The following is a 15629-nucleotide window of genomic DNA, read 5'->3' as shown; positions in this document are numbered from 1 at the left end:
TTCCTTGGGGTCCCTCCCAACCTTACCAATTCTATGATTCTATGATTTTTAAATGGTTCTGTCCAGTCCATACACTGGTAAGGGATACAGCTACAGTGGGGGTGGAGTCACCATCACTGGAGGTGTTTAGGAAGAGACTGGATGGGGTGCTTGGTGCCATGGTTCAGTTGATTAGATGGTGTTGGGTGATGGGTTGGACTCAATGATCTCAAAGGTCTTTTCCACCCTGGTTAATTCTATTCTATTCTATAATGGAAGATTTTCATGGTTTAATTTCAGAAACTGCCTGGAGTGGGGCAAAGCTAGGAAATTAATTATTTTAGCAGATTATTTAAAAATAAAACCAACAACAAAACACAAACCACCACCACAAAAAACCCCACACTTGTTAAATGTCATATTAGCAAACAGTTTTATTTATTAAAATGACTCCGGTATACCTCTGTGCTTCTACAACAGACAGCATTACACATGACAGGTAAAATGTGGTAACATTCTCAAGGAAGCAGTATCAGCCTCATTAGCAGAGAAACAACAGCTGCAGTATCATACATCACCTCCCAGCTCAATCACCTTCTACGTGGTGATTCTGATACTTCTCCGTGGAGCAGGCAGTCAGCTGAACACAAGGGTGTGATATGCTTCCTAAGCAAAGACAGGTGAATAAAGCCCTACACTGTGAGAGAGAAGGCAGGTGTGCCTCTGATGTCAGTGGGAGTAGAAAGTAAGTGTATTAACAGGTTTATAATCCCTGGGGGAGGCTTGGGTAGCCGTGGTGGCACAGGAAGTGAAATTCTACATTTTAATCACTCTGAAAACGTGAGACCTACAGGAAGCACATGGGAAGATTAAGTTTCTCATATCATGAAAGACCCTGGCCTAAAAAGACTTTCACACCTGAGTAAAATGCTCATAAGACTCATGTCAGTCTTTGTGAGAGAAGAGTCTTAAAATACACCTGTGGTAATTCAAGGCCAGTCCTTCCTTGTTTACTGGTTAACTTTACTGAAATTAACCTGGCATTCCGTCAGCACAGGTAACACGAGAGGTGAAGATAATCAGAAGACACTGGAGGTATAAATACAGTGCAAAAGTGTTGGGTTTAGTTTTTGACTGTTACAGCCTGATAATGTTATATTCTGTGCTTTATTTTCAGGGCCCAGTATTGTTACCATGTGTTTAGGACATACACACTTGCATGTAGATACACAGAGACACACTTGCTGCGGAATGCAAAAGCTTCCAGGGCCATATGACTCGCGGTGCTGAATCAAACCAGTTTTAGAGGTGCCTCCTCCCTCTTGCATACTAAATGTAATCATTAATGTGTCTTCACATGCATTAATACCCTACCCACACACTATCCTATATTAACCAGATTTCTTTTCTTCATTTTTTTAATGTAAGACATGAATATTCTTAGTTGTAACTCCTAGCCAGAACACTCCCAGTGACCACAGCACTCCTGGGTTTTGTGGTAACCAATACATCAGTTGGCAGAACACTCTGAATAAAATGACTCAAGTTTTTTGTTTGTTTGTTTTTGCTTCATATTGCTTCATTTTTAAGAACCTATTTATGTACAATCTTTGCTGTTAGTACACTTCAGATCTACTGAAATGCAGTAAACGGTAAGAGCTCATTATTTAGAAGCACCTCATCTTTTTTTCTTGTTTTTGACATTAAATGGAAGCCATCAGCAACAACCATTGTATGAAACATTCATTAGGTTAACAAACAGTGCATGTTAGTAGTATGAGATGAAACTGTGTTTCTAAATAGCCAGTAGACTTCACAAAAATTACGTGTGATGTAGTCGCTACCCTGCTGAGAGAGCAGCGGGACATAAAACCAGAAGTGACTCTAGGGTCAGTTCCTATCCGTATTAATGCAGCTTTGGTTCAGAAAGTCTTTTAAGTGTTGTAGAGCACCTGGTTTAGTGACAGAACACATGCGTCTCACAGTGCTAACAGGATCATATTAATCGACTACAAACTGCAGCTTCCCAATACTCATAGCATTTAATAAAAAAGGTACAGAAAGAGTCTCGTTGACAAACGTGCAGTACAAATGCAAGCTCCTTGGCCACAAACTCGGATCTGATGCATCAGTTTTGTGCTGGCATTAACAGTGCAAGTGCTGAGATTCAAGTATGCTTTCCCGGATTTATGTTAAGCAAGAGAGGCTGCATGATGAAGGCTGGGGGGAGCTTTCTGCTCGCAAGGCCAGGATGCAAGGATCAAGAGTAGTGTTGAAATGTTTGATTTCCCTCACGGAGAAGGCAATCAAAACGAGATAAAACACGTTTCACAAGCAAACCAACTTCACATACCACCGAGTTATTGCTTCAGCTAGATCAGCTGTACTAAAACACAGGACCACAGGTTGCAATCGAACCTCTGCTCACATGAAGAGAAGATGAAATCTACAGTGCAAGTACTCCATGCAAAAGGATCAGATTGCAAGACCAGAGTCCCGTTTCATAGGACAGAATTTATTCATCATTCAGTTTTGTCTATCAATTACTTTTGTTTTCTTAAGTCAGTTAGATTGGAGTCAAAGGTACACTGCTCATGACGTTTCTGTCTTTCTAGAGGTTAGTACTTCATGCCAATTTAGATCTGCTCAACAAGAGAATGTAATATGAACACTTGCTTCCAAAGAATTGCAGATATTATTGCTGAAATTTTTAGGGCCAAAATTAATTTATTATTCCCCCCCCCCCCCCCAAAATCAAGTTTTTACTCCATTAAAAAAAAAAAAGACATTCTATTATTAAACAAACCAAACCAAACCAAACCAAACCCCATCCAAACAACAACAAAAAAAACCCCACCAAACCACACAACAAAGAACCAAACTGAATAGGTTGTTTCTTTTTTTCAATTAAATAATAATCTAAGCTTTTACAAGCTATTCACATTCAGGCAACTGTCTCCTGACTTTCACCTGGCTGAATGGCAGACACCATAATGAACACGAGAACGCTCCTCTCATGCTCTTCATGACAGCGGAAGATTAGTGCAAATTACCACTGCACTACACAGCTGCAACGGTGCAAGGCGTGCCTGCTGACCTTGCTCACAATCACCTGCTACATGATCATCATTCTCAGACGTCTGTGTTATTCTCATTAGAATTTTGGCATTTATGTTAACAATTGTGAAAAACTATGGCTTCATCCATGAAGTATCTATCATGTGTAAGCAACATTTTTTCATCTTTTATTTAAAACAATGAAACTGAATTGGAATCAGAGTTACTGTTTTATGCCATAAGCTGTGTTGCCACTAAATTCAAGATCTCAGGGTTAGCTACAGATCATTGATGTATGGATTTGTGCATCTGTTACAGTCCTTAAAAGTATATTTAAAATGTAACACTGATAAAACTTCATTCTTAATTTTAAACCTAATTCTAAGAGTTCCTCTTATTTTTTGCAAGGTGTTTGATTACTTGTATCCAAAGTGTCATCTGAGTATCACTGTATGACAACAGGACTGGGACTTAAGAAACCCATAAATGCATACATAAGAAGGCACTTGTCTTCCAGTAGTTCAAGTCAGAGAAGGCCTTACACAGACAGTGGCACCTCACACTTTGCAGGATTAGCAAACGTCCCCAGGCTTTGACACAGTCTCAAAGCCTGTCTTCACGTCCTTGGACAAAGGTGCTCTATGTGGTTTATATTACCATGAAGCTCATGACGAATTCCAGTAGTCTCTGCCTGTTGCGCTGAGGTAGGAACATAGTGCTCAGTTCCAAAATGGTGTCTTGTCTTTGTTTCGTCTGATTGAAAACCTAGAGCACAACATGTCAACATGTTAAAGGAATCTCCTTGCCTTTGTGATTGAGACTTCATCTTCCATATTAAATTTGCCCTCATTTATTTTTTTTTTCTTGTCATAGAATCACAGAATGGTCTGGGTTGGAAGGGACCTCTGAAGGTCATCTAATCCAACCCCCTCTGCAGTCAGCAGGGGCATCCTCAACTAGATCAGGCTGCCCAGAGCCCTGTTGAGCCTCACTTTGAATATCTCCAGGGATGGGGCCCCAACCACCCCCTGGGCAACCTGTTCCAGTGTTCCATTACCCTTATGGTAAAGAACTTATTCCTAACATCCTTTCTTGAAGGCTTAGATGGCAATGCCTGTAGATAGTAGAATTCATTCAGTGTTGAAGCCCTTCAAGTGGTACAGAAGAAGAGAAACTGAGAAATAAGCAGAGAGTATGATAAACAGCCTACTCCTAATAGTGAGGGATAAACCCCACATCTGAACTGCAAGTGTAAGCACTTTGAAAACAAGAATTCAGATGCTTTGCTCTGAATAGATACTCAATAGATGCCACAGAGTTCCACTTTTTCAATGGCAAAATCAACTAGAATTAACACTATGGATTTGATACATGCTTTCTTTACAGTTCTTACAGTCCCTAAGGAGAGGTCTTTGCTATAAAAGCTTCTCCACAGGCTAACTATTTTTAGATTACTTAATACTGAAAAGTCCTTACCTAGCAATACTTGGCCTAAATGCTGATGTTTTCAAAATTACAATGCTAAATCCCATCTGGCATTCAGGAAGCCACATCACTCTCATGAAAGAAAAACTCTTGCTCTGCACAATCTGGATAGGTGATTTAGATTTCAAAATGCTCATGGTTAAAGTGCAAGACTGATTCTTTGTTTTAAAGAACATTTGTATCCTCACAGTGGACGTTGGAGGTCTATTAGAGTGGTTCTCCAAGGAGCATCAATCATTGCTAAGCCCAAATTCAATGACTAATACTTTCTGAAGACTTAAGCAGGTCTTCAAAATTAAATTTGAGCTGTTGCTAAGCATAGAAGATGCTCTCAGCCTTTCAGCATGGTCACTAATATCCAATAAGGACATGGAGTAGAGCAGAGGAATTTCATTTGGACTTGATGATCTTTGAGGTCTCTTCCAACCTTGGTGTTTCTGTGATTCTGTGTGTGATTCTGAAAAACAGTGTCTAGTCACCTTGTGCTCACCTAGACAGGTTTTCTCAGGGGCAAGAAGTGCCCTGATCTGCAATGTGTGCTCTTCTCCTATAGCCCTGAGCCTTAAGGAAAGCAAAATGCTCAAAACTCACAAAACTTTTGCAGGTACAGTCACAGATTCTTGACTGACACTGGAGATGTTCCTTGAATTGTCAAAACTGTGCTCATTATTAAAATGAAACTTAACCATCTCCAGCTTTGATCAGCAAATACTTACCCCAATGTCCTTGAAGACTTTCACTGCATTTTTCACATGACTGTAGGTAGCACTCTCAGCTGTGAAAAAACAACACAGAACAGAGATAAACAATCTGCCATTGACTTGGAGCTACCTTGTGCTAGGAGGAATAGTTCCAAAATTAGTTTAACATACCATAAACAGCAACATTCTTCTCTGTCCTGCTTATTAAGTGCCTGTGTAACTTTTGAAGGTATTCAGACTCTGAAACAGGACCACTAAAATTGTGCACAAAGATGACAGCAGAGCTGTATGCCTCCAATAAAGGTCCCAATAACCTCTGCAGGAAAGTGATATATTGCTGATGCTCTTGAGATTGGCTCACCTGAAAAAGGGAAACAAGAACTTGAGCAACAGAGATCAATGCAAACAAGAAATGACCTGCAACCCAGCATGTGACAAAACAGCAGCCCAAATAGCTCTCAGTACAAAAAAGGAGTGTGGGGGCACAACACATATGACAATATAGCCAAAAAGCAGATTAGTGGGAGGGACAAAATAGACACTGCACGTCACAGATGAATGCTACTTGTTCTCTCCTCCATGATTTAATAACTATTTTCCTAAAATAAACTGAAAAACTTTAGGCTGTTCTGCAGCCAACAGAATGGCTGCCAAACATTTACACAGATGGACATAAGTTTCCAAGTGTTAACAAGATGCTCTAAAGTTCTGTGTGTGTGTCAGCCCTGAGAGAAAACAAAACCAACATGATCGATCTGTGAGGTGAAATTTAGGCTGAAAACAAATACCAGCCAGATGTGCCCTTTTTAGAGTGTAATGCTGTCAGTCAAGAATAAAACATAGAGACACTAAGATATTTGAGTCTTCCTCAGTTTTCATGGCACTAACCATTGTCCTCCCACTTTCCTGAAGGATTATTTGATGTGTCCTCAGCTCTCTGCTGGGAAGGGACGTTTTACAAGGGCTTGCAGTGACATGATGAGGGACAAGGGCTTAGAGCTGGAAGAGGGGAGATTTAGACTGGAGATTAGGAAGAAATTCTTTACAGTGAGAGTGGTGAGACACTGGAACAGGTTGCCCAGGGAGGTTGTGGACATATCCTCCCTGGAGATGTTTAAGGCCAGGTTGGACAAGCAACCTGGTCTAGTGGAAGGTGCCTCTGCCCATGGCAAGGGGGTTGGAACTAGATGACCTTTAAGGACCCTTCCAACCTAAACCATTCTATGAATCTATGAAAGAAAGTTGTTTTACTGACTGTAGCAAAATACACCAGACTAACATCATGAACCAGCGGGGAAAAAACCCTATCATTACCCCTTTCAAGCTAGCTAAGTACTTTGTACCTCTTGCAACAGCCTTCAACACTACTAGCCTTAGGATGATATTACCTTCAGGTAGCAATCTCTCTGCTCTTCTCCAAAATCACTGTCTTCATCTTCCTCGTCACTTCTCCAGGACAATGGCTCAGGGAGTTTTTTATCCCATTGCTGTTCTGTAAGACCTGGGCTAACATCCTCCTGTTCATCCTGCTTGAATTTGAAAGACAAAGTGGTAAATATGGAAAAAAATCCAAATCCAGACAACCAGTAGGTTCATTCTGTAATCTCATTTGACTTAATCAATCCATCCATTAACCAATATTTGTTGCACACAGAGATCACTATGTGGAAGGAGTATTTCTTAGTTTCTGAAGAAGGCAGCAGAGGAAAAGAACTGTTTTTCTTAAAGCATGAGTCAATCAATTAATGAGAGATTTATCAAATTTCCATGGAAGCAGTAAACTGAAATAATTAGAAGGGGCAGAAGCTAGCTACCCTGCTTAGAGAACAGGTTGCAAAAACACTTCCAGCCTGTCTGAAGTTGTGAAACAAAAACTGCTTCCAGTGTTTGCACTGATTTTGCAAATTCTTATCATTTCAGAAGCAGTAAGAGGTTATTTAGGAAATTTCCTGAGGGTATATAGCTCCATTTTTAAGCCTTCAAATGTTGCATGGGTGGTGCATATCAGACAAGTATTTGTATACTGCCTAGTAGCTACCTATATCCCAGCTATAAATGGTAAAGTACCAGCTTAGCAAGCAAACCTGAAAGAAGGACCCTCAAGGGAGGCTTCATGCTTGGACAGACAGTGGTGTACATCTACTGCTCTCCACATTTATTTTACCTATTTTATTCAGGTCCCTGCCTAATCCTTATTCAATTAGCATTTATTTTTAGATTGATCTAATAATGATTGTAATCTAATAAATGACAGGGCACTTCTTTATAAAAAGCAAGCAGTAGTAACTGCAGAGAAGGAGAGGGTTTACAATCCAGGTGTATCACATAAATAGCACCTGTGGTTATGTGTATTAAAAATGCAAGCAGTAAAATTAAGAGTGGGATGATGGTCGTTAACAAATACAGGAAGGACAGGGACATCTTGGGAGTGGGTCCAGAGGAAGGCCACGAAAATGATCAGGGGGTTGGAGCACCTCTGCTACGAGGACAGGCTGAGGGAGCTGGGGGTGTTCAGCCTGGAGAAGAGGAGGCTCTGGGGAGACTTGGTAGGCACCTGCAGTACCTGAGGGGGGCCTACAGGAAGGATGGAGAGAGACTGTTTACAAAGGCCTGCAGGGACAGGATGAGGGGTAATGGCTTCAAACTAGAAAAGGACAGATTTAGATTGGATATCAAGAATAAGTTCTTTACTATGAGGGTGGTAGAACAGTGGAACAGGTTGCCCATGGAGGCGGTTGAGGCCCCTTCCCTGGAGATATTCAAGGTGAGGCTCAACGAGGCCCTGGGCAGCCTGACCTAGTTGGGATGTCCCTACAGGGAGGTTGGACTGGATGACCTTTGAAGGTCCCTTCTGGCCTGGACCGTTCTATGATTCTATAAATAGACAAGAAGCAGCTTTAGCCTCCTTTGAAACTGAATTGCTGCAAGAAGAAAGCAGCCAAATATGTAACTCCTTGTCATTGTGCTCCTTGAATTTTCTTGCTTCCTCCTGGGCACCATGGTTTGTTTACTGTGCACACACACACACAAAAATAAAAGCTTGGGAAACAAAACTATGTTGAGTCAGCTGCCCCCTGGTCTGCAGGTTTGCGTTACACAGTATGCCTCTGGCAGACTGCAGCACGCAGCAACTCTACTACATCCCTGATACTCTGAGTTGTGCTGGCAGAAGAGGTTTACAATAATTTTGAGATCAATGAGAAGGAATCAAAGAATGACAAAAAGACCTGGACTACTGACTCCTGTAGAGTATAAAACAAATGTTCATGCAGCTATGCTATGATTTAAAATAGATCCCCACTTTACAGGGCAGTAAAAATAAGTCTTCCTGAGTAGGTTTAATGATACAATGACATTGCATACAGTCATTCACAGCACCTGTGGATGACTATACACAAACATCTGATGCTTACAAAGGTAGGAATGAAGTAGTATCAGTCCTGGACCTAGTAGTTACAAACTTTCAGTAACAGTATATATTTAGAACAAGACTCCCAGCTAAAGATAAACTACCTACTACTGAAGCCAAGCACAGGAAACAAATCTCATTCAGTATCTCCACTGCCTTACCTCGGCCACCAGAAGGATGCCGTATTGTATCAGCCTTTCCACAGATTCATGGCAAACTTGATATATCAACTGGCAAGGCTGCACAACATAAAAGAAATAGACAGAAAAAAAATCACATCTTTACTGCAACACCAATCCCTTTTGAGTAGGAATGCTTTAAATACAGCACTGTTATTCCTTTCAAGCAAGTTAGTAAACTTTTAATACCATAACCCTAAAGCACCACTCATGTTTACCCTGGCAGACATTAGAAGAATCACAGTGAAATAAAATATTTAAATTTGGTCAAGTGTTTTGAGGAAATATATTACTACACTGAGAGTTAAACACACTAAATATTCTTCCCTTTCAGAATAGAATAGAATAGAATAGAATAGAATAGAATAGAATAGAATAGAATAGAATAGAATAGAATAGAATAGAATAGAATAGAATAGAATAGAATAGAATAGAATAGAATAGAATAGAATTAACCAGGTTGGAAAAGACCTTTGAGATTGTCAAGTCCAATCTTTGAGGTCTCTTCTAACTTTGGTGATACTGTGACTGTGATACTGTGAACCCATCACCCAACACCATCTAATCAACTAAACCATGGCACCAAGCACCTCATCCAGTCTCCTAAACACCTCCAGTGATGGTGACTCCACCACCTCCCTGGGCAGCACGTTCCAAAGGCAAATCACTCTTTCTGTGAAGAACTTCTTCCTAACACCCAGCCTAAACCTCCCCTGGTGCAGCTTGAGGCTGTGTCCTCTTGTTCTGTCAGTGGTCTAACTGAAATTTTAGGTTAACAATTCTGAAATAAAATAATTATGAAACTAAAATAATTGAGATTTGTGACAGTGATTTTTCTTCAATTTAAAGGAAAGCACACTTTCAAGAAATTCTGTGTTTTGCAACTGAATTAAAAGCCCCAACCTCTTTGACATTGCTCATAATCATGTAAGAAATGTTTTCTAATTAAAAACAATAATAAATTAAAAATCCACATCTGGCCAATGAAATTCATTTAGAACAATCTCTTCTTTTTCACTTTTTACACCCAACTGTGGATTTGTTTATATTTCTCCACTCTTCTGCTCGAGCATCTGCAGCTAGCTTTTAAAGGCCATAGCCTGAAACTGCCACAATTATTAACTCTGAAATCAGATGGATAAGATCATTAAAGAACTCCACCATATGACCTGCATTAGTGCCCAGACAAAAATACTTGATTTGGTTTATGTGCTTCCATCTTAAAAATGCACAAGGCAGAAATGTGTACAAACTTAAGAACTGATTCAAGAACCTGTAGAATTCCATGTAACTTCTAAACATAAGGGGGGAAAAAATATGTAGCACTTAACATTGCAAGTATATAGAGTCTTAAGTATGCAGTGTCTGGAAACTGAGTTAGAATCATAGAATCAACCAGGTTGGAAAAGACCTCAGAGATCCTCAAGTCTAACCTATTACCTAATACCTAACACCTCATGACTACCTAAACCATGGCTTCAAGTGCCAGGTCCAATCCTTTTTTGAACACCTCCAGGGACGGTGACTCTACCACCTCCCTGGGCAGCACATTCCAACAGCCAGTTACTATTTCTGTGAAGAACTTTCTCCTCCCCTTGAGCCTAAACTTCCCCTGGCACAGCTTGAGACTCTGTCCTCTTGTTCTGGTGCTGGCAGCCTGGGAGAAGAGACCAACCCCCACCTGTCTACAACCTCCTTTCAGGGAGTTGTAGAGAGCAATGATGTGTGGCACACTGTGACTATTGCACTCCTACACAAATTAAGAATGCCTTTAGAACCTGGAGCCTGAGTTCCCAGTGTAATGTCAACCACCTATGCCAACTCTTGCAAGTTGGGTACTTTCAAAGACTTCCATTGTTTAAGTAAAAAAAAAAAATATTGAAAAACTTTGGGGAGGATGCAGATAGTTGTGCTGGTTTAATGACAGAAGTCACACAAAATCTGTTTGAAAGCATTGAGAAGCTCAGCTTCAAGTTAGAGAAGCTGACAGAGAAAGCAGCTTTTCTTTCTCAGGAAAGGCCTACAACCAGCACGGCAGAAATGCATCATGCACACATTTAGTGTGCATCCCTGAAACCAGATCAACTCTTTTGTCTCACCTTGCCAAGGAAACAAGGTAGCAACAGGAGTTTGGCAAGGAAATTCACATGTGATCTTAGGCCAGACATCTCTTGGGTGATCTGATTATCCTCAATCTCTTGATACCCATTACCCTCAGACTGTACTTACAGAACTGTGACTTACAGACTTACAGACTGTATCAGAACTGTGACACTTAAGAAAGCATCAATTAATTTTGAAGTGATACACACTGTTACACACAGAACAAAAACCTGAATCATGGACAGTTAATGCAATTACTTACCAAAGACACAGTAAATTCATTAGAAAGCAAGTAACACAAGCTGGCAGCTTTTCGGACCAGGTGCTCTTGACTTATCAAACTGGGAGAAACACCATTGGTACCACTTCTGTACCTCCTGCTCTGAATTGCATGAAGGCTGCAGGCTAGAGCAGAAACAGAGACAAAATTTATTATTTCCAAAGAGCTTCAGAGCAAACAAAATTCAGAAATTGTGGTTTGTCTACTTCTAGGCTTAAAAGCAGTCTAATATTCCATTCAGTTGAAGAATAAAGACAGAGTGCATCAATATTTTGTTTCTGACCAATAGATAACAGATGAACACAAAATCTCATTAAAACATTGCTGCTGAAAGCAGAGTTTTGCCATGTTGGCTCAAAACTCTGATATTGCCTTGCCTATGGCAGTGACCAAAGCACTTTAAAATTGTTTTTGTTAGGGTAAACAGAGGCTGAAGCAGGGAGAGAAGAAATATATTGAAGGAAATTACACCAAAAACTGGTGGCTTTTTGTGCAGATACTTTGATTTCACACATTGGACACAGTCTCAAACTGTTTAGGCTCCAGGTGAGGACAAAGTTCTTCACAGAGAGATTGTTAGCCATTGGAAAGGGCTGCCCAGGGAGGTTGTGGAGTCATCATCCCTGGAGGTGTTCAAGAGGGGACTGGACATGGCACTTGGTGCCATGGTTTAGTAGTCATGAGGTGCTGGGTGACAGATTGGACTTGATCTCTTAGATCTTTTCCAACCTTATTAATTTTATGAATTCTATGGATGCTATGAATTACAAATCCCAAAACATACCAATAATAGCCTCTTTAATGAATACATGGAATACTCCATTGCTGTAGAAGTTAAGTTCAAAGACGGCAGGTATCGTTGTGCTGGGAGTGATGAAGAACTCGTTGTTGCGGCTAGTGTTTGTGATGTTCACACAGTTCCCCAACAAGTGGATGGCATGCATGACAACATCATCTGAATTCCCTGAAAACCCCAAGTCAAAGTCACGGGCTAAAACCTCCTCCTTCATGGAGAAGAAATCTTCTACCAATCTAGAAAGATCAGTTCCCTAGAAACAAAACCAGAATCACAGAGTGAAACAAGTTTTCTGCACCATGTAGCTGTGTATATAGCAAACACATACACAGAACACTCATGGTCAGTAACCCAGTGCACAACAGCCATGTTAGAAGAAAGTCCTTTTCACTGAGATTTTGCTCTAATACTCCACAGGTACATACAACCGTATTTTCAAGCCATGAAGCTATTTGAGTATGCAAGCATTGTATTTGCTTCTTGGTTTATTTCACAACCTGCAGAGACCTGAGCTGTTCTTGAAGAACATGGTAAGAGTTATTTGCCTTACCTATGCTATAAAATGAATGCCAAATGCATACTGTTTTTTTAATTAATCAAGCCCAAAGCAGCATGGAAGCCTTACCTGCCTGTGTCTGTACAGCAGCAAACAGGCAACGATGTGGGTAGACATCACAGCACAGGACTTGTTAGCAGCTAGAGGTAAACAAGATAAACTCGTCACGCACCTCAGAAGTTCAGAACATCATTACAAGTGAAAGAGCACTCATTATTTACAAAAATAAATGGTGATTTTGACACAGAACTGCATATTCTGAACAAAGCACAAAGTGCATTGTGTCTCTACATTAACAGCATTAATCAAATTAGAGTAACTTGAACTAAGAAGGGCGAGTAAAGTTTAAATGTTTACTAAGCTAAGCACCATTTGGTATGCATCTCTTATGCCACAAACCACAGATCTACTGACTGAAGCATGCACTGCATAAGGTATAAAACCTGGCTACACTGGTCCATGCAGCTTGGTGAGTTCATGCGAGTATGACTTGAAATAACAAATGCCATTAAGACACTGCAATAACTCCTTATATGAAGTGGCAAGAAATCAGTGTATCAACACAACAGTCAAACACTTCAAGGTACAGAAAGTTCAGTATATTAGTGCAAGGAATACAGGAGTTAACAAAACAAACAAAATGCAAAGCTTAGCCTTAACCAGAAAGAGTTTAATTAAACTTCAAAGGGGAGGAAAGAGAGACAAAGAAATCAGCATTTGCCAAGAGAGTATCTGAAGTCATGAAATGATCACCTCAATGGAGAGATTTTAGACATGTGACATCACCAAAGAGCAAGTTAGTTCATGCAGTCAGCAAACAAAACAGGTAGCTGACAGTGATACTGTAACACTTACTAAACAAAATATGCTCAGCCAAGTTGGCTATCAGCTCTCTTCTGAAGGGCTCACTGGTGATATCCCTGGAGTTGGGCAGGGAGGCCTCTGTACCTTCATCCACAGTATCATTAGGTCTGCATACAGAATAAAAATTCACATTACAACATTTAGCTTTTGATCAAAATGCAAACTAACCTAGACTGATTTGTTTGTTTGTTTTATACACTGACTGAACTCTAACGCAAAAAGCCATTATGCAGTCTGGTAAGGGCACAAAAAAAGTGATGCATAACAAACTCCACAACAATTTTAATATCTATCAAATTTCCAGATTACTTCTTCACACTGAATGATAATCATAAGAAAAATTGCAGCCTTGTCCTATAGTCATTCATTACTTTGACTTTATATCATTTGCACTCCAATGCTCTTTTCTCTTCAATGAATATGGACAACATCAGAGTAAGCAAATCTGCCTAAAAGGCAATTACCTGCCCAAGCTCTTTACAAACTAGAAATGATCTTTTGTATGGACCTATAACTTGCTAAAGATAAATGACTGACTTTGCCTCTACTAGGACCACACAGGTTTGTACAAGTCCAGCAAAGATCTCAGCTAAAATGAGTATCTGTGTAACAAATGCAGATCCAGCCCTCAAGCACACTTTTGCAGTTCTAAGTGACCCTCAACTCCTTGGCACTCCCTGCCAAGCCCTGTTTGCTATAGAATTACACCAAAACCCACCTGAAATATTTCTAATCTTTAAAACCAAATCCTTTTTTTTTTCATTCTTGTTTCCCTAAGTTATTCCATAAATTTTAAAGTTAAACCAACAAAAGTCACTAAAATTTAAAACAGGGGAGGGGAAAAAATTGAAAAAGGGAAAAAAATAACAGAGCTGCCCAGAAAGAATGCAACTCTCATCACAAATTGCACAGTTACAACTGTCAAAAGTTTTCAGGTTTTCTATACACAATTAGATTACTCTTGGGGAGTTCAAGCCCTGCTCAGAACGTACACAAAGCAACACAAAAAGCACTGAAACAAACCCAAGCCCATCCTCCCTAACGTCAAAAAACAGTATCTCTACCTTGATGGAAGTATAGCTGGTAACAAAGCTTGTTCCAAAGAACGTGGAGCAGGCACAGGCTTTTGGCTTTGGCTGTTTACATATTCCTGTTAAGAGGAGATTGGTTATTTTTTTTGTACTTCTATTCAACTGGTGATGTCATGACATGAAAATGGCAATTACTTAAAACTGTAACTATGATTAGAAATAGCTCACACTAACAGAATAGTAATAATGTCACAGAAATTCAAAACTTTCAACAGTTTATTTGCTTGTGATTTTGTTTTATGAAAAGGTAAACTTTCCACAGCAAGGAAGCTGTACTCCATGAAAAACACTGCTACAAAAACAATACATAGCCCCTCAGCACTCTGCTGGGAACAACTCCTTGGAGACCAGCTACTCCATGATTAAATTAATGAGAACTGCCTTCATTAACATGACTGAGAGCAAAGTCTAATACTTATTCAGAACCAACATGGTGACTAATTATTGCTTGCTGCTGCCAGGATAGGAAACTTCTCCATTGGTAAACAAACACCAGGGTAGAAATTCCAGTTGCAAGACCCCTCACGGTGTCACAAACTAAAGCACCCAGGGAGCAGGCAGGGGGGTGCCTCATGCTTGGAATTCCTGCACTCTGAATTTCTCAAAAGCCAGGCATCTCTCTTACACGTTAGCATTTACATTATTCAGTTTTCAGGACGCTGTGTTCTCTAAGTTTCTATAAAGGCTGATGTGGGAAACTAAAGAGCCACTTAACCTGCTGGTCAGGAAAACAGTTCCCTCCAAGGAAAGCTGCTTAAAAGACTTTCACAGCCAGCTCACTCTCTTCTGCTTCTAAGCCTGCGCTCACAGAATTGCAGATGCCCAAAATTAACCCACAAAGCTCATCTCCTTTAGAAAAATCTGCAGGGATGTAACTACAGCAATTGAAAGACACAACATCCATTTTAAAACACTTACACATCTGTGAATCTTGGTTAAAGCATACTTAAACAATTTATGTCATTTATGGCCCCCTCTGGAGTATATAATTCCCCTCTGGAGAATGAATATAAATACAAATGAGACCTGACAGAGGTTCCTAGGAAGGTATAGTGTGATTAGCATTTCACTAGATTAAGAGAGCAGATAACCTTCTTTTCCTTATACTGATCCAAGAACAATTGTTACC

General features: G+C 40.1%; 1 protein-coding gene across 3 annotated transcripts in view; it reads right to left on the bottom strand.

Annotated features, from left to right (window-relative positions):
- Positions 1 to 393: 393 nt before the first annotated feature.
- GPAM (glycerol-3-phosphate acyltransferase, mitochondrial) overlaps positions 394 to 15629 on the bottom strand; it is a 33532-nt gene continuing 18296 nt past the window's right edge. For 2 of the 3 annotated variants that reach the window (XM_068139380.1, XM_068139381.1), the window contains 10 exons: positions 14474 to 14559; positions 13401 to 13516; positions 12615 to 12685; positions 11978 to 12242; positions 11176 to 11318; positions 8793 to 8870; positions 6611 to 6751; positions 5394 to 5583; positions 5238 to 5296; positions 394 to 3801 (listed from right to left, as the gene is read on the bottom strand). In XM_068139380.1, the coding sequence (XP_067995481.1) occupies positions 3685 to 3801; positions 5238 to 5296; positions 5394 to 5583; positions 6611 to 6751; positions 8793 to 8870; positions 11176 to 11318; positions 11978 to 12242; positions 12615 to 12685; positions 13401 to 13516; positions 14474 to 14559 (1266 nt within the window). In that variant the 3' untranslated portion in view covers positions 394 to 3684. The remainder of the gene's footprint in view (positions 3802 to 5237; positions 5297 to 5393; positions 5584 to 6610; positions 6752 to 8792; positions 8871 to 11175; positions 11319 to 11977; positions 12243 to 12614; positions 12686 to 13400; positions 13517 to 14473; positions 14560 to 15629) is intronic. The other variant, XM_068139379.1, reaches the window with a different exon arrangement.

The sequence above is a fragment of the Melanerpes formicivorus genome, unplaced genomic scaffold (genome assembly GCF_026170545.1).
Source record: "Melanerpes formicivorus ecotype bairdi unplaced genomic scaffold, bMelFor1.0.p_v2 SCAF_6, whole genome shotgun sequence".
NCBI classification, from domain to species: domain Eukaryota; kingdom Metazoa; phylum Chordata; class Aves; order Piciformes; family Picidae; genus Melanerpes; species Melanerpes formicivorus.
This window is presented reverse-complemented; position numbering and strand designations above follow the sequence as displayed.